This window comes from Aplysia californica, unplaced genomic scaffold (assembly GCF_000002075.1).
Source record: "Aplysia californica isolate F4 #8 unplaced genomic scaffold, AplCal3.0 scaffold00253, whole genome shotgun sequence".
NCBI classification, from domain to species: domain Eukaryota; kingdom Metazoa; phylum Mollusca; class Gastropoda; order Aplysiida; family Aplysiidae; genus Aplysia; species Aplysia californica.
The window spans coordinates 214252-233744 of record NW_004797523.1 but is presented as its reverse complement, the minus strand read 5'-3'; the positions used below and the strand labels follow the sequence as shown (position 1 = coordinate 233744).

Below are 19493 nucleotides of genomic sequence, written 5' to 3'. Positions count from 1 at the left end.
AGACATTTGACAGAAAAGAAGGAGCAAACTACATCAGAGTACCCACCAACCACCCGCATAATTCTTCTACAGCATCAGAAAGTCCATGAAAGGCAACATTAAAAATCAAAGAATATTTATGCATTATTACATGATTTACTATGTATTTTCCAACACGAGAACAAACTTCCGCACTCAGACCCTCAAAAAACGTATTAAACATGAGTTTTTTTGTTTTTTTTAACATCCTTAACTAGTCGGCAGCTATGATTTCTTCCTCCTCTGCCAGAGAGAGCTCACTATCTCCCAGCCACCACACTCCCCCCCCCCCCCCCCCCTATGAGCCATGAGGTAGCTCTTCAGACAAGCAACACAAAAAACAGTATTGGAGCGGCTTTTACCTTGAGGGGTCTGCGGAGAGTTGACGCTGCGCTCTGGGGGCACCACAGGGGTCATGGTCGTTGTGTCACCGGGGTTAGAGGTCGCCAGGAGGGGTGGGGGGGTGCCATAGGCCGTGCTTTCTGGCACAGCTCGAGACTCTACACACATCACCAAAGAAAAAAGAAGAGTTATGTGTGTTTGTTTGTGTGTGTAAAGAGAAGCATACTAACACAAAATAACTGTTACAGACAGATAGACAAAAACAAGCGTGAAAGAAACGAATGAGGACCTATCATTTCAGCATAAGCTTGAAGACTTCATCCATTTTAGACACTTTAGGCTAACATCAAAGAAACTGTGTTGGAACCTTAGTTTGCAGTGACCTTTATGAATGGGCTTTTAGATTCACTTGGTCATCCAACTTTTAGACACATTTACAAAGATCTGAGAAAGTTAAAAAGAGCAATTCGATTTTATCTTGCCTTTACAGCAGTCAGAGGAAAGTGAACAAGCTACACCATGGCTACCCTTTAAACACCTAGCCACGGTTTGGTTCATTTGTTGTTGTTTTTTTTTTAAGTTAAAAGATTTAGTAAGAGTTTTACTGCCCTTGCAACTTCATAAGGTAATATGAGTGAGGAGGGGGGGGGGGGGGGGGGGGGCATTTACATTTTAAAAAAGAGTAAAACAAACAGCTGAGCTTGTGAGGAGAACTCTCACCTGTGGGAGGGGCGGTGTTGACCAGCGCCTGGGGGCAGGCGGCGGCCGCCATGGGGACGGGAGGGCCTGGCAGTGTGGTGTGCGGGGACACGGAGCCCGCGTAGCTGTTCGACTTTGTCATCCCACCCCTTTGTCGCGAACCACCGTGGGAGCGTGAGTCGGTCGTGCGGGTCGCCGAGTCAGCACTTTTGAAGAGGTGGCTGGTTTTGGCTTGGGCCAGGCTGGGTGCTCTCAGGCCATCCACACTGCCCTGGTGCTGCATCATGGAGGGGGAGTACGACCTGGGAGGGGGGAGGGGGGGGGCGGGGAGAGACACCAGCAAACAGAGATATTAGTTTAATCTTTAAAAGTTTAAGTAGTAAGTGTTTTACGGCACTTGCAACACAATAAGGTCATATAAGAGCCAAAGATAAGGTGTTACAAGAGAGTAAGTAACAAACACAAAAAACAAGGAGGGAAGATAAAGATTTTAGATGTTTGATAGAAAAGGAGCAAACCACGCAACAGCATCCGCCAACCACCTACAGATTTGAATTAGGGCAAAGAGAAACTTAAGTTTAAGTAAGTGTTTTATGGCACTTGGAAAACACTATGATTTTTTTAGTTTGTTTTGGTAAGTGTTTTACAGCACTTGCACCTGCATAAGGTGATATATGAGCGTGGTGTGAGGGACACATTAAACTTTTTCAGTAGGTAGGAAATTTTGAATTTTGCTCGGGTGGTTGCCGAAGCCTACTCTTATCGATTTTAGACCACCAAGGGATCTTTAGCATGTGCAACTTGCACACGCGCCCTCCGAGATTTTTCACCCTTGTCCGAGAAGGCTAGGTCTACCAGAAGATCAAGGTGTGGCTGAAAGACAGCAGTAAGAAGGACAAATGGGAGTAGCAGTAGAAAGGCTGCATAACGCCGCAACCATATTAACGCCCGACGTTCGGGCACAAAAGAATGCGCACCGCTCTTTAGTACGCCCGACGTCCTTTGTCGTCCCCGGTCAGACCGTCTCCGATAAAACATGTTCTATCGAAGACGGTCCGTCGGGCGAGATGGGAGGTAATTTTAATGATGTTATCTTTGCTTGTTTCCCCTTTCCCACCGCAATGACCCTACACAAAATTCTAGCAGTTCTTGGTCAGCTCTGCATATTTCTTGCAGTTCATTGAAACTGTTATTTTTCATTCGATAGTATTGTTGGAATTTTTCAAAAATCTTCCAACAACTGCGGAATAAAATGATGAAATTCGCCTAGTGTATCACGCTTTCTTTGGATGGGATGCACTGAAAATCTTCTTGTCTTGGTTTTCCTTCTTTGTCGGCGTCTCAAAAGCAACAACAACAAAAATTTTCTTCTTCTACCACACGCCATATTTGCAAGGCGGCAGAGTCTGACCGCCAAACTCCAGTGTTAGTACAGTCAGCCGCACCCGACGGACAACGGCAGTTCCGGTCTGACTGTTGGTGTCGGGCGTTAATATGGTTCTACCCTAAGAGTCAGGAGCCCAGAGAAGGGGGCAAAGGAGGTGAGGGGGTGGGGGCAGAAAGAGGAGACGAAAGCAGACGACAGAACATTGCTAGAGAGCAGGAAAGGAGGTGAAAGAAGACAATTTTAGAGAAGAATATTGTTCGGTCGCTACCCGGACTCTAACCTGGGACCTTTGAATGAGAGGCCAACACCTTAACGTCTAGGCCACGAGATCATATCTGAATAGGTTTTTGCCATTCCTGTAAAGCCAAGAAATATTTCTCGCTAGGTCAATAGAGTATCATCTCTCTCTCATGAGGTGATATAATTGCCGAAGATTAGAGGTGCTACAATAGAGTAACAAACACAAAAAAAGAACAGATAAGGAATATAGATGTTTGGTAGGAAAGTTTAGTTTTAGCAAGAGTTTTACGGCACTTGCAACACAATAAGGCCATATAAAATCCGAAGAATAGATGTGTTACAAGAGAGTAAAGTACGCAAAAAGAAGGAGCAGAGATAAGGACGATAGATGTTTGATAGGAAAGAAGGAGCAAACTACATCAGGGCACTTGCAAACCATATGACCTATTTGTATTGCTACTAAAATAAAGTAATATTTTGTAATTTTTAAGTTCTAGTATAAGTAAGAGTTTTACAGCACTCGCCAACACCAACAACTACAACCACCACCAACAATCACAGCAACTTACCGACACAACACAGCAGCTGTAACAGAAACAAAAACATCCACCATATCAACCCCAACAATTGAAGCCATTAACATAATTTTTTTTTTAAAACAACAACCGTCAACCATCCCAAACTACAGAAACCACAAGCATGACCAGCAGACTTACGCAGTGAGAAGTGTCGGGGTGGACGTCTGAGGCTGAGATCCATCCAGAGACTCGGGCTGTGGAGGGGGAGAGGCCAGATGTCAGTGCAATATGTACTCAACACTACACACATACGCATATATATGCACACCCACCCACACATGCGTACGCATGCACACCCACACACTAGGGAACAACTGACAAAGAGACAGACAGATAATAAACAAAAGAGTAATAAGTTTTAGTAAGTATTTTATGGCACTTGCAACACAATAAGGTCATATAAGTGCCGAAGATTAGAGGTGTTACAAGAGAGTAACAAACACAAAAAAGAAGGAGGGGAGATGACTACAGATGTTTGAAAGGAAAAAAGAAGCAAACCACACCAGAGAACCCGCCAACCGCCCACAAAACAAGAGTGAAGAGAAGCATCACAAAGAGAGCATAAAGTGCAGGGAAAAAGGCAAGGGAGGCAGAATGAAACAACAGGAAGAAAGAAAAAAAGTAGCACCCACCGGTGGCTCCCTCAAACCACCCACGGAAAGACACATATACAAAAACAATGACAGACTGAAAAACAGATAGACAAGCGTGTAGAGGGATGGAAAAGTCCATAAACAGACATACAAATTTTTATAAGATGGACAGACGGACAGACACTGTTGGAGAAATACAGTGCAAACTAAAACTCATCACAAAGATATCAAGAACGAGTACCATGCAAAGAAGAAAATTTAGTTGAAGAAACCAATGAGTGGATTTTTTTTTCTTTACAAAGCTGAAACAATTAGCGAGTTATTGCAATTTTGATGCTTTGTCTCAGATTTTAACAGTAGAAGAGAAATTAGATTCTTCAAACAACATCAGAAAAACAAAGCAACACATCGAGTAATATCTTGCTTTTATCAAGAACAGTGTCTCATTGCGACAAACCCCGGGCAGTAAGCTTTGTTTTGTTTTAGTAGAGGTTTTACGGCGCTCGTAACTGCATAAGGTCATATGAGCACCAAGGGGTGGATGTCAACAGAGAAGTCCTTACAGGGAATCAGACTTACTCTGCTCACCTCTCTAGCTTCAACAGCACACAGTCTGCTTCGACTATCAAGGCACCCCGCAAATAGCGGGTCACAAGAGAGTGACAAACATACAAAAGAAATAGAGGTTAATGACGATAGTAAGGATTAGGAAAGAAAAAGCAGCAGCTCCCTGTTGTAGTTCAGGCACAGTTATGAGCATGACATTGTTGGATCAGCCCATTTACAATTCTACTGTGCATTAGAACAAGAAATGTCCCCCCTCTGGGAATGGCCTAAAGACACTTCTGTCAGTGAGAGGCACCCATGGGTGAAATCAATGACAGGTTCAAAAACATGAAATCCAAATTAGTAAAACGTCTAAAAAATGACACATGTTGAGAAACGTCGTCAGATAAACACACATAATATTATAAAATACACACATTCCCTCAAGATACATGCATGTAGTACACGTACTTTCATCAATGCATTCCTTTGACAACAATCCATCCAATCGGGTTCTAGGTCCGCGAAACAGCAATGTGCTATTCCTGGACGTTAATTTTTCACAGATGTATTAACTAACACGACAAAGTGTCACATCACAATCCCCACTGACACACACAAAAGTGTCGCGTCACTGTCACAGTCCACATATTTGCACTTTTCGAACTACAACTGAGGCTTCTTGCTAAATAACAGTTTAGCAATGGTGCACAGCACTTGTGCACACATTGTTAGGTGCTGTAGGTTGGGCTGTTGCAGTGGATGGTGAAATCGGCTGGACATGGGAATCTTTTCGTTTTGTACGAATTTTGCAAAGGACAAACTCTATGCTGCACCAAGGAAGATAACCAAGTTGGTTAATCAGGTCAAAATTTACATGAATTATGACACTTTTTGCCAAACTGACGAGCGAAATGGATTCATGGCAATTTCATTTCTAAATTTCAATGCTGTAGTCCTCAGTCTTAACTGAAATAATTTGGCTTGACATAGATAATAATAATAATAATAATTGCATTTATATAGCGCACATCCATGCTCAAGAGCATGCTCTGTGCGCTTTACAACCATTATTACCCCGGCAGACCCTCTCAGAAACATTCTCGGCTTCCGCGGAAGCATACAGTGCAAGCTGCGAATTTCACGCGCTCAAACACTATCAAACTGACAAGATCGTTCACTGTCTATAGCCGGGTACCCATTTCCACCTGGGTGAAGTGAGGAAAATTTGTGTAAAGTGCCTTTCCCAAGGACACAGCGTCGGGCCCCTGACGGGATTCGAACCCACGACCTTACGGTTGCGAGTCCGAGAGCCCATAGATCTAGATAAAGCTATAGCCTGAACTTTTTGAAACCAATGAAACACTGCTTGTTCCACTGCTATATACTTTAACAGTATGCCTTTTCATCCCTGGTTGAGCACTGTTCTCAATATTTTCCGGTGTTTGGAATCGCAAAACGTTTTGCAGATAGGGATTTTTAAATGGATTTCACATCCAACTCTGCTAGGATCAGCCGTTTGTCCTCAACCGAGCAGCCTTTGTACACTTCTTTTGCTCCGCTGTGGTTCACTCTCTACTACAACAACTTCACCTAGACCTAACTGCGCAGAGCGTCGGCAAGCTGCTGCATAGTGTGTAATCTCTGTTGAAGAGAAAGCGATGACACATGTCGCGACAATAGGGCCTTACCGGCTACGTGCCTTCACAGGCAGACTCTCCGCTCGCATGTCTAAACCAAATCTGCCACTCTATGAAATCTAAAAATCAGGATCTTAATTTGAAAAAATTGGGATCGGCAAAAAATCACCAAGGTGACTAGCAAACCGATTCAAAAAATTTTCAGGGGCGTTAATAACTATCCAGGTATAGGCCCTCTGCATGCGCGCATGTGTGTATATTTTATCATTATTTTTTTCAATTCTGAAGTAGTATAATGTCAAGGACCCCTTGCCCAAGTCTCTACCCCTCCCCCCTCCCCGTAAGCCTCGAAAGACACTTCAACCAGTGTACATGAACTTAAGTTGACCCTGTCAACGGACTGTCCCGGACACACGCGAAACTCGAACGCCGAAGTCATGTCACGTGATGAGAACGCACTATTGAAAGGTTTACTCAGAGGTCTTGATGACCGACTAAACAGAAGTTGGACAAAGCTTGTTTTGAAGTCAAAGTAAAACAATAAATAATATTGATCATTTGTATGCCGCAATTGAAACAGTTATCAGGCCATCATCTGAGAATTCTGAGATTACGGGTCCAGTAGCTCAACATTAACAACTAGACAACACCGCAACTAAAGTGACCATGTTTGATCTAGATCTAGGTCTACCCCTGAACACTCCTGTGCCGTATGAAAGAAACACGTTCTTAGCCTACGCCCAGGCTACACTACTGCCCTCGGCTTGAGCCTATCGAGAGGTCATAGTCTCTCTCTCTCTCTCTCTCTCTCTTTCCACGGCTACATCGGTAAACTGAAATTTGCCGCCATCTATAGGCCTTCATGTAATTAGATCTACCCTCGATGTCGCCGATTTTTTCCTTCGCTATGCACGAATTGTCAAGCCTTTGAGAGTGTTTTAATACACAGAATAATATAGGCCTTCAACTTCAAGTTCAAGACAAAATTCAGGACCTCAAATTCTGTTCGCTACATTTAATATTCTATGTGCGTCTTATCTACATTTAATGACAGAATTAATTTCCTTTTTTTTTTCTTCCTTTTTGTTGCTGACATAAATCACACTCTTTAAAGTTTAACAACGTGCTTCTGCTAGTCCAAACGACCCACAAACATGAGCCAAAAATGTCAAAACCAGCCACAATTTGCAAAGTAGGGCTAAACCTGGGTAAATCACGGACAGAGCGGTCTTGCCAGATCAATAACATCGTGGTCGTAGTGTTTACTGCGACATAGATCTAATTGGGTTATTTCTGCGCGTGTAAGTGTAAGGCTCATTTTGGCCAGTAGGGTAAGCTGAAACAGACCAGCAACGTAACCAAATGCAAAGAGCCAGAACCTGTGTATTGGGAGAATGACTAATTCCGAAATGTATATGCAGTCGACAATTTGTCCCAAACCGACAAAGTTGGAAAGCTTATTTTCAAAAGCCAGAATTACAGCATGCAAGAAAACTTTCACCCATGGTGGCATTGGGGGAAGGGCAGTGAGCAGGCATGTCCAAACGCACGCACACACGCACGCAAGCACACACACACACACAGAGGAGAGCATGCTCAGACAAGCTCCCACCTTGGCAAAGATCCGCTCTCTAATGCGGATGTAAACTTGCTGACGCTCCTCAAGAGACTTTGCCCGGGTGTCGCCCAGCTGAGTCTTGCCAATGCCTCGCGTCTGAAACAAACCACCAGCCCGTCAACACACACGCCAAATGCAACCAGGAACAGAGATATGGCAGATTTTTCCACACCTCTGGATAACATTGGCACGCTGTACAGTATTTCGACACACAACAAAACTGTCAGTAGCAAGCACACTACACAGTCATCAGCACATGACATAAGGTGTCAGCAAACACACTACACAGCAGTGAACACACTCCACGAGTACAGCTATCAACACACCACAAATCTGTCAGAAAGTACACCGCACAGTTCCCTGCTAACAACAGTGCTGTCAACATCACACAGCTATGAACAGACCATACACTCATCAGTCAACACACCAGACACCACTGTACATAATATACCCATGTCAGAAAGCTACACAGTTGCTAGTTCACTTCCATACCTGCCAACATTGCCTGGGCCAAAAACTGTAGTTGACACAAATTTTTGTCTAAAATTCTGTAGTTGACCTAAAAAATCTCTAGTATGCTATATTACCACTTGCCGCATACTTAACTGGGGACCCTTATCAATATTTTGACCCACATACACATGAGAGTGTTTGCGACTTCAAACAAATGTAGAAAATGACAAAGAACAAAAAACAAAAATTAGCAATGACAATGAAAAATTAAATTTTTATCCAGCTTAAATGAAAGAATAGTAAATTCTAAGAACTGTGGTTTTTAAATTTTTAAAATCCATTAATAAATTAAAAAGTCAAAGGGATTTTTTGTTTCAAAATTTGGGGGGACTTTCATATCGGAAAATATTGACAAAAAGTGCGACGTTTTTGATGTATTTTGATGAAAAACTGTTCATAAGTCAGTAATGAATTGAAGTATATGAATGAAACTTGGCATCTTCTAGTGATTTTTAGTGCAGAATCTAGTTCTGCTATCACTTTTTTGAAGTCTATCTTTGGATCTTTAAGACGAATATTAAATTTGCATGAAAATATGTTGAATTGCGCGACATCGCTTGAACTGTGTCCGATCACCCCTCTACACCTTAGCAAAGCAGTATCGAGAAAACCCGCAATGATGTCATTGGTAACCTGTTTAGTTTTAGCAGTTGTAAAATTTTATTACTGTAAAACTCTCTGGTTTTAGGCAGTCAATCACATGCCGCCTAGCGATCACGCGCCTCTTGAATGCCGGCAACTCGCGTGTTGAGTCCGTGATCTAGTTTCCATCGCTAGTGTTTTATCAATGGATGGGTGGTAATTTTAAATTGGTACATAAAGTGTAGGCCTTCACAAAGATCTGAAATTTTACAGCAATAAAGAAGACATGTGGGGTGCTTGTGGGTGGCTTATCTCTCAAAATCAGTGGCTCGGCAGTTTGACCAAAAAGTCTGTAATATACCGATTTTTTCTGTAGGGTTGGCAGGTATGCACTTCACAGAAAAATACAAGCACCAAACCATCACCACCACCACCATTATACATCATCATCTGAGCCTATTTTCTCTAGAACTCGCACAACAACTCAAGTAAGAAAGCCCCATCCACTCAAAATACATACCTGTTTTTCATCCAGACTCGCTGGTTTCTTCAGCAAAATCCTTTTCTTCTCGTGGCTCCCGTGCTCGATTTCTCTCAGATAATCGACAAGGCTGGGTTCCGGTCTGGAACAAAAGGCAAGATGGAATTAGTCAGATTATCTGTTTCTTTTATTAAATATTTGTGTGTCCAGTATCAAATCAACACACAGATGCCCCCCCCCTCCCCCCCCCCCCCTTCAGGGCAAAGAAAAAGCAAGACAGACACTAACAACATCGGGGAAAATAAGTAGAAGAACCTACCAGCAGCAACCTCCAACCACCCGCATTTAATAACCGCTGAACGCTGATAAACATTAAAGCAAGCTATCTGATGTTTAGTTTAGTTTTAGTTTTAGTAAGAGTTTTACGGCACTTGCAACACAATAAGGTCATATAAGTGACGAAGATTAGAGGTGTTACAAGAGGGTAACAAACACAAAATAGAAGGAGGAGGAGAGATCAGGACAATAGACGTTTGATAGGAAAGAAGAAGCAAACCACACCAGAGCCCCCGCCAACCACACACTATCTGATGTTAAAAAGATGACAACAACATAACTCAAAGTAGTCGCTGTGTGCTAATAGGATGCAGCACACCACAATCAGCCACCACAAGTTAACATTATTTCTAGATTTAGGCCACTGACAACAAACTTTAACTCAATGTGTTTGCAGGACAGGACAGGACACTTCAGTCACATACCAACAAAGAAACAAAATATCACACAATATGTTGACATCATAAGTTTGACTGAAAACATGACAAGAGTGTGTGTGTGTGTGTGTGTGTGTGTGTGTGTGTGTGTGTGTGTGTGTGTGTGTGTGTGTGTGTGTGTGTGTGTGTGTTTGTGAGCGTGAAAGCGTTTGTACATGCTTATGTGCATGAGCGAGTGAGTGCAAGCGAAAATGTGGAAGTGTATGGACGTTTGTATGTACGTTTTGGCGAGAGCTTTTTTTGTTTTTGTTTTAGTAAGAGTTTTACAGCACTTGCAACACAAAAAGATCATATAAATGCCGAAGATTGGAGGTTTTACAAGAGAGTAACAAACACAAAAAAGAAGGAGGGAAGATAAAGACGATAGATGTTTGATAGGAAAGAAGGAGCAAACCACACCAGAGCACCCGCCAACCACCCGTCCCTTTGGGGAGGGCAAATGTGTTCATAATATGTATATTTATGTGTGTGTTTTTTGTGAGTGCGTATATGTGTCCGTCATCAAGTCTGTGTGTGTACTCACATCCTGGTGTAATCTGTCTTGGCGACGATCACACTCTTGCCCGTCTGATCCACGTTATGTTCTATACCCATATGGGCTGCCAGACGATGTACCAGCATACGGTCGTACGGGTTCATTTCATGAAGCTTTTTCGTACGAACCCTGCAAGCAAATACATACACAATGGGCATTATCAAGTCTATGTACCACTAGTAACATTGTTAACATTGAGTCATACTTAAACTTGGTACCACAAAATAATTGATTACAGATGCTTAGTAAAAACACAGTTTACATAGTTCACTTAAGAGACTGGCAGCTTCAACCTTGCTCGTCAGGGCCGACACAGACTGAGTAAAGCCTGGCAGTTCAATTATTGGGTACACTATAACACAGCTCATCTGCTTGTGAGCCGTTGAAAGGTGCCACTAGGTCTTGCCTTTTTCCCCCCTTTCATCAATTCTTTCTGTCCGGCCATCTTACTCTTTTACTCTTTCCACTACTGTTTCCATGTGCTTATTACGGTGCCACGTTTCGCCCGCTTGTGTTACTTTTAGTTACCGTGACTCAGCAGTCCGCTGGAGCTCACCACCTCGAGGTCAAGTGTTTAATGAGCCATAAAGCGACTTTGCCAGTGTCGGTTAAGAAGTTTGCATTTTTGTGTACATTTGAAACGATACAACTTCTTCCCCATCATACGCAGCAAACCAAAATACTGATGTGCTAAAAGCTCAGTCTTGAGAATTATTTTGCATTAGAATGGTTAACTTCTATGCCTTAGTTTTTGTTCAAGACAAGTGTTTGTAGAGTACCTAATTTGTCCTACTTTAGTTACGTACTAATAAATGATTGTTTATTTAAAAACAGTTCGACAGATCTCTCCAAAATCAATATTGAACTGACTACGCATGTCTTTTATCATGAGATAATTTAAAATCAGCCCAAGTAGTGATAGTCAAGTTATAAGAGAATAAAGATGTACATCTATATTTTTTTGACAAAATACACCCAGCGTTAGCTGTTGTTTTACCGTTAACCAAGAGAAAGTAACTCTGCGTTTGTTCATGAATCATGCTGTGTCTGTGACGGCCTGCTTACAACCAAGAATGATATGCGATTTGTTTAAAAATACAAGGGCAGAGACAAACTTCTTGTATGGAAAATAAAAACAGTGACAGAAAACACATTCACTCTTAGTTTGTGTTGGAAATATGTGCAGATACTTATGAACTTGAAGAAATCAAAACATTCTCAGTTATTGCAAATGGTTATAGAAACTAAAATAAAATCTGGAAAAGCTGGGTGCTAATTCAGTGTCACTGCAAAGCTAGAAATTATTCTGAAAACCAAGTTACGAGAAGTCATCCCTGTTTTTCAGTCAACTTAAAAACCTAGACTAAGCGTTTTAAGAAAAGTAAGAAATTTAAGGAGTGCAACAAGTACTGTTCGTGTATTGCCCTGTGTATGTATTCTGGCACTAAACTCGATTTGCACTTCTTCATAGAGAGACTACAGTTTAATTTTTATAAACTTCCGAGAAAATATGCATATACTCACGATAGTATTAGACACATAAAGTTGTATGTAAAAAATACAGTCTTCTATTGTCTGCCTTGATACAATCTTTTCTGAGTATCTCCTTCAATGTTATGTCATTCAAGTTCCAAAGGTTTGACAGCTTTTGTTGAGCCATCTTTTTAAACCGATTTTTTTTTTCATTCACATTTGTCCAAAAATTTTACAATTTAGTGTTGCCGACTTCAGCGCGTCTAACGACATAACCAGACAAGTTACAATGTCCATTCTTTTTAGAGTCACTGTCCATTCTTTTTAGAGTCGCGAGAGCAGAAATGCGTGCTTTTAAGTGCCTTAAATGATTAATTACCAAAAAAAACCAAGGATATACTGAAAATTTTACGTTGAGAAGCTCAAAAAATTAAGTTAACCCAGACAGAGCGGCAACAGGGAGCTGACCCCCGTGACCCCGACGTGATAAGGTGCTCAGCGGGAAACCCCCTGCTACAACTAAAATTCCACCACTGGTACACCGTGTTATATTTACCCACATATACAATGTTTGTCAGCATGACCTACCAGTCTCTCTCTCACACCCCCTCACCCCCACCCGTCACTAGCAAGTGTTTCCAGCCAACTTACGACTCATCCCGGACAAAGTTTTGTAGTTCTCGTTCAAGGAAAAATAAGGTTTTTTTATCCTTGGGAGACTTCATTAGCGTCTGTTTGAAGAACTCCCCAAGGTCGATGCCAGACGCATCTTTGTACAAATTCTCTTTCTCCACAACACAGGCGTCGTCCTTATATGTGCTATCTTCATCAGTACTTGAGACGTCCTTATAAAACTGCTCTTTGTCGATGGCCCCTGCCTGCTGAAGCACTACGGTGCTGGCGGTGCTGTTGGTATCTGTGCTCGAAGCTGCAGGGAACACATACAATATACAGCCATAAATATGTGGAACCTTATAGGTGACAAATACATAGCCATAAAAGTGGAACCTAATAGGTGACAAATACATAGCCATAAAAGTGAAACCTAATAGGTGACAAACACATAGCCATAAAAGTGGAACCTAATAGGTGACAAACACATAGCCATAAAAGTGGAACCTAATAGGTGACAAACACATAGCCATAAATATGGAACCTTATTAGGGACACAAACAGTCATAAATATGGAACATTATAAATTGTACAAATACGCAGTAACAAACAAGAAACCAAATCAACTTATATATGACTAATTACCACAGAGTGCACCACTCATAGCCTGGGGTTGCTACAATAATAAGTTTTGTACAGCTTCCTCGAAAGAACTATATCGACAGTCAAAAAGTAAATTAGAACTGGGCTTCACCAGAGTCTTGTATTTACTATGCATGCTAAGTTATCAGAAAAAAAAGTGTTTGTTTTTTTGTTTTTTTGCATGAATTGAAATTATGCTGATCAACATAGTCTTGTTCTTTGATATAGCAACACTTGGAGATGTTTCTTGTCATCAGCAAGTTACAACCTTTCAGGAAAAACAAAGTCAGTAATGGACTGTTAACTGCGGTGAAACAGTGGGATAAGATCAGAAATGATAGAAAGACTAGGTTCGAATTTGAGCGGGGTCAAATTTTTCAATCTTCCAAGAATGTTCCTCTCAGCGGACTATCCTCATATAGGATAGCGTATGCAACCTGCATTGTTTGTGTCTAGCAGAACATCTTCTTCTTTTAGACTTTTCCAGTAGTTGGACGTTGCTTTCCAGACCTTTCCGCAATAAAACACAATGACTCGTGCCATTCTGCCTGCCTGAGCTGTTTTGGTTCCAAGCACGGTTTTAATCTCCTGTTCCCATCATCCATTGGGACTCCCCATTCCTCTCTATACCTTTTACTTTTGCTTCCAGAGAACAACGCCGACAAGAAACATGCTGGTTAAAGAGTAAGACAGTGACCCTTTTCATTTTGTTGTAGTAGAGTTTTACAGCACTTGCAACACAATAAGGTCTTATAAGAGCCGAAGATTAGAGGTGTTACAAGATAGTAACAAACATAAAAAAGAAGGAGAGATCAGGATGATAGATGTTTGATAGGAAAGAAGGAGCAAACCACACCAGAGCACCCGCCAACCACCTTCAACCCTTTTCAAAAATGTGACTCAGAAACAACAAAGGTGGAAGATACACATGCATGGTTAAGAGTCTGAAACAACTATAGGTGGGTTAAGCCTTCAATGAAAAGACAGGGTCAAAGGTCGGAGGTGACTTACCTCTGGACAGGGTTGTCTCAGCGACTGGGTCCGTGATTTCAAACGTGCCACGACCAGAGTCCTGGAGAAACGAGAAGGAGAAAGTGTGAGCAAGGGAGAAGCACAGAGTTTAGTTGTAGTGAAACATTTTCAACACACATACGTCATTTAAATGCCCAAATTTAGAGGTATTACTAAAGAGCAACATACAAAGAAAACAAGGAGAGACAAAGACAATAGCTGTTTGATAGGAAAGAAGCGAGCAAACCACATCAAAGCATCAGCCAGCTACCCAAGCCTGTCATTTTTTTTTTTTACTATACTTTTATTTTGAGTAAAGAAAAGCTCTGAAACTGCAGGAAAACAGTGAAACACACAGGCAGAAACAACAAAGAGAGAAAAAAAAGGAACAGGACCTATCAGTAGTTTGTTTTAGTAGAGGTATTACGGCCATCACAACTGCATGAGGTCATAAGAGCGCCAGAAGATTAGATGCATTACAAGGGAGTAACAAACATAAAAAAAAGAAGGAAGGGAGATAAAGACGATAGACGTTTGATAGGAAAGAAGGAGCAAACCACACCAGAGCACCCGCAAACCACCCATGACCTATCAGTAGTGACCTCTGACTATCTACTAAACACAAAAACATAAAGACTCTGTGTTTTAGTTTTAGTTTTAGCCTGCACTACTTTTTTCATCATTGTCAGCCATCCTCACTCCGTGTTGGGAGATAGGCCACCGACAAGAGCTCTCCATGTACTTCTCTACATCAAAAGACACAAAAAATGGTCACCAAGAGAGTGAGAGGGACAAAGGGGGGGAGAGAGAGGGAGGGGGAAACAGGGAGGTTTTTAAGGTTTTACAGCGCTCGTAACTGCATAAGGTCATATGAGCGCCAGAAGATCAGAGGTGTTACAAGAAGAGAGTAACAAACATACAAAAAGAAGAAGGGGAGAGAAGGATGATAAATGTTTGATAGGAAAGAAGAAGCAAACCACACCAGAGCACCCGCCAACCACCCACCAGAAGGAGGAGGGAGGGGGGAGAGAGAAACAGAGATAATAAAGGCAAACAATCACTAATAATGTTTCAAACAGAAACAAATAGGCAGAGACAGAAAATGAGAGACATGTACACACAGTAACATTTACTCACAAACAGAGAGGGAGACAAAATGAAAGAGTGAAAGAAAACAGAGAAATTGACTTTTCACAACCATTTTTTCATTCATTTTACCAAACACCCTATCTCCTTCAATTGTAAAATACAGTTGAACCTGAGTAAAACGGCCACCCACTGTAAAGGCGAAAATTATCCATGTAACACAGGCAGCCATCTTAGGCAGGACTGATCAAAATCAAAATGACAAATAAATATAAACAATTCCCTTCGAGATCCAAACCAGGGCTGATTTCAGGCTTAGGACTGCCGAGGGGCGAATTCAAAGGTGTCTTTTGTTTTCTTTGAAAAAGGGGGGGTGTAAGAAGGGATTTTTCTGTGTTAGCTTTTTGTTGCTGATTTTATGCAAAGATAAAATAGAGAATGTAAGAAGATGTAAACCGAGTGCCACGGTAAAACAAACACTGGGTTTATAAAATAAACAGTGGGTTTATAAAAAAAGGTGGCTGCGGCCGGGTTGGACAGGTGACAATTTTACACAGTTAAATTATGTTGAAAAAACGCAAAGGGGGAAACGGAAATTGACCGTATTATACAGGTGGCCATCATGGCAGGTTCAACTGTATCTTGACTTCTATTTAAGTCAGACAGGTCTTTTTTCCTCTCTTCAAAAGACCAAAAAAAAGAACAAGCTTTAAAATTATACCGATGAAGTTCATGTGCCCAAAATTTGATGTGCACCAGGTTCCACTATGTCCTCACACACGCACGCTCGCGCGCACACACACACGCACACGCAAGCAAGCAAGCACGCACGAATGCCCCCTGCCCCCCCCCCCCCTCCCCCCAGGGCTCCATCACACATCTCACTCACATTGGAGATGGCCATCTTGTGCGACGATCTAAGAAACTCCTTGGCCTCGTAGGAGGCCCCCGACCCGCGCTGACTGGCCAGTCCACCAGAGGGCGCGCCATTTGACAGGGGCGGCGCCGTGATCGTTGTCTCCGGGCTTGTGGGGCTGCCATTGCTGTGCAGTTGGGACAGGAAGGAGTCGGGGGGCGGGGAGGTGCCTTCTAGCGCCTGCGTGCGTATCAAAGTCTGCTTGCGTGTGTTGGGGGGCTGGAAATAATGTTAGAGGAGCCAGAACATTATTTTGTGTTCAAATGTATGGCCAACAAGTGAAAGAACTCAATAGTTTTTGAGTGAGAGGGAGGGAGCGGGAGAGGGGGTGGGCAGGGAGGGGGACAGGGACAAGAGGGAGAGAGCGAAGGGGAGAGTGACATGGGTGAGAAAGGGAGGGAGAGAGAGAGAGAGTGGGGGGAGAGGAGGAGGGAGAGACAGACAGACAACAAAGACAATCAGTAATAATATTTCAAACAGAAACAAATTGGCTCACAAACGGAAAAGGAGACAAAAGTGAAAGTGCAATAAATAAATGCAAGAAGTGAGAAAGCATTTCAGAAAGGGGGGCTCTCATGGCCTAGAGGTTAAGGTGTTGGCCTCTCATTCAAAGGTCCCGGGTTCGAATCCGGGTAGCGACCAAAAAATTTTCTTCTCTAAAATTGTCTCCTTTCACCTCCTTTCCTGCTCTCTATCAATGTTCTGTTGTCTGCTTTCATTTCCACTTTCTGCCCTCACCCCCTCACCTCCTTTGTCCCCTCCTCTGGGCTCCTGACTCTTTCTGCAGCCTTTCTACTGTTACTCCTTGGCTCCTCCTTACTGCTGTCTTTCTGCCACACCCCTGATCTTCTGGTAGGAAATATCTACACCTAGCCTTCTCGGACAAGGGCGAAAAATCTCGGAGGGCCCGTGTGCAAGTTGCGCACGTTATAAGATCCCTTGGTGGTCTAAAATCGATAAGAGTAGGCTTCGGCCGCCACCCGGGCAAAATTCAAAATTTCCTGCCAACTGAAAATATTAGGTGTGTCCCGCGCGCTCATATGACCTATGCAGTTGCGTGCGCCGTAAAACACTTACAAAAAAAAAAAAAAAAAAAAAAATTTCAGAAAGATACATAAAACTTTTTTTTTTTAAATTCGCTTTGTTTTAATAAGAGTTTTACGGCGCTCGCAACTGTATAAGGTCATATGAACGAGCGAAACACTAGTCGGTTTCAGTCATAACAGATCACTGCACGGCTTGGCTCAGGTCAACGATCAGATTTGTTAAAAATCTGAGGTAAAATAACAATCTAAAAATGATAACCTGCTTAAAATCAAAACAACTGCATTTACAATTTTCCATAAACGCCAATGGCCTTTATAAATCAAGGATTCTGTACGGATCATGACGGAAAAAAAATCTTGCAACTTTTTGCATTTAAAACATTTCCTTCATGACTCCCGAAGTTTGGACATTCTGTTAAAATGTGTCAGATGGTAAAATCTGTGTCGAAAAAGAACGGCTTCTCATCTCCCTGAAGGAGATATTTATTTGTTAGGGATGTGTGTCCAATGCATAATGGAGCAAAAATGACTTTGTCTCTTCTAGAGAGGCCTGAAGGTTTTCGTGGTCCCAGTTTGGGCATGATGTTGAGGAGTTTGTTGTTGGTTTGTTTCTCCCAATCTGGGCCGCGGGGCGACCAACCCCAACCCAGTGCGTCCACAGGAGGTTAGCTGCGAATATCTAAATAAGCAGTTGCAGACCAAATGGCGGTGAGGATGGAGGGCGGGGTGAAGACTGTGGTGTGGGATCCCATTCTTCTACCCAATGTAAAATACCCTAAGTGCCCGGTGAAAGACTCGCCAGCGAGACTGGGGCGCGATATCCCCACCCCGGGTAGATGGAACTTGTTAGCAAGGGATGGCAGCTCATCTAGGAGAAGGAAAACTCTGATCAAAAACCCCTGCTGCCTAGCAGGCAAACCCAGGAAAGTTGTAGGATATGGGAGCACTCCCAGACAGAAAAGCATGCAGAAGACGGAGAGGTGGACCGAAAGGTGCCGATAGTCGGGCTTGCCCAAACCGCCCCACGCAAGTCTCATTATGATATCGAGAACGAGGAAGAAGAAGAAGAAGTTTCTCCCAATGTGTCTCCAACAGACTAGAGGTGTAGATTTTGACTTTATGTTTTAAGTCAGTCTGTGAGAGTGTCTTCGTCGTTGATCCCAACAGAAGGGATGTGGATTCCTTTGCCAGGAGATCCATCTGCTCGTTTCCTCGAACGCCCACATGGCTAGATAGCTACGTGAACACAACACTTTTCCTAGTTTCAGTCAAAGCATGTATTTTTTGTTGTAACCTAATTAATTTTGGTTGTAAGAGTGTGTAGTTTGTAAGTGAGGTGATGCAAGGCAGGGAGTCAGATAGGAGAAGGAAAGATTTTTTGGGGTTGAAATTTCTTCGGAGTGAGTGGCCTCCGCAGAGTCAATAGAGGCTTTGGGATGGAGTCTCCTCTGGTGTGTACTGATTTAGAGACATCTGTGAAGATTACCTCTGCACCGGGGTGTTTTTCTATAAGCATTTTGTATTCTGCTTTAAATGTTTCGGTGTTTGTGCTTGCTTTGTCGTGTGTGGCCAGCTGTAAGTCTACTTTTGCCTTGGTGAGGAGCCACGGAGGTAGGTCGGGGAAAAGAAATTGTTGGATGTCTTGTTTGGAAAAGAGTATGTTTTTGAGGTCCTCAAGGACTCTAAGGCTGAAAGTTAAGTTGAGTTTTCCTTTGTTTTTAATTTGTTTATGACATCTGATTTGTTCTGAAAATGCAGTCGTGTGCTGGGTTATTTGATCCTGGTGCCGAGCTCTATTTAGTTGCATATTGTAGTGAAAGTCGTGTACGTATGAGTGTAAGCAGGGTTGGGTTGATTTAAATCAGTTGATTTTTTAAATTTAAATCAACTTGATTTTTAAAATAAAAATCAGTGATTTAAATCACTTTTGAAAAATTATTTATTCAGTTTTTACATATTTCAACATTCAGAATTCCTTTCCTTGGTTTCATAAAACAGATATAAGGTTAAGTAGACTAATATAATCATGTTTAAAAGTCTTCTTTCCCTCCTTTCACTGTAAAATAATACAGTATTCAAATTACTTTTTTTTTCCATAATTGAAATCAGAGCTGGGTTGATTTAAATCAGTTGATTTTTTTATATATTTTAATCAACTTGAT

General features: G+C 42.2%; 1 protein-coding gene across 2 annotated transcripts in view; it reads right to left on the bottom strand.

The window, feature by feature from the left end:
* The window catches only part of LOC101846657 (cAMP-regulated phosphoprotein 21), a 76892-nt gene that overhangs the window by 17879 nt on the left and 39520 nt on the right, over positions 1-19493 (bottom strand). For both annotated transcript variants that reach the window (XM_005100601.3, XM_005100599.2), the window contains 9 exons: positions 16259-16504; positions 14284-14344; positions 12670-12946; positions 10534-10674; positions 9277-9379; positions 7656-7757; positions 3403-3458; positions 1081-1361; positions 381-518 (listed from right to left, as the gene is read on the bottom strand). In XM_005100601.3, coding sequence (XP_005100658.1) covers positions 381-518; positions 1081-1361; positions 3403-3458; positions 7656-7757; positions 9277-9379; positions 10534-10674; positions 12670-12946; positions 14284-14344; positions 16259-16504 — 1405 coding nt within the window. The remainder of the gene's footprint in view (positions 1-380; positions 519-1080; positions 1362-3402; positions 3459-7655; positions 7758-9276; positions 9380-10533; positions 10675-12669; positions 12947-14283; positions 14345-16258; positions 16505-19493) is intronic.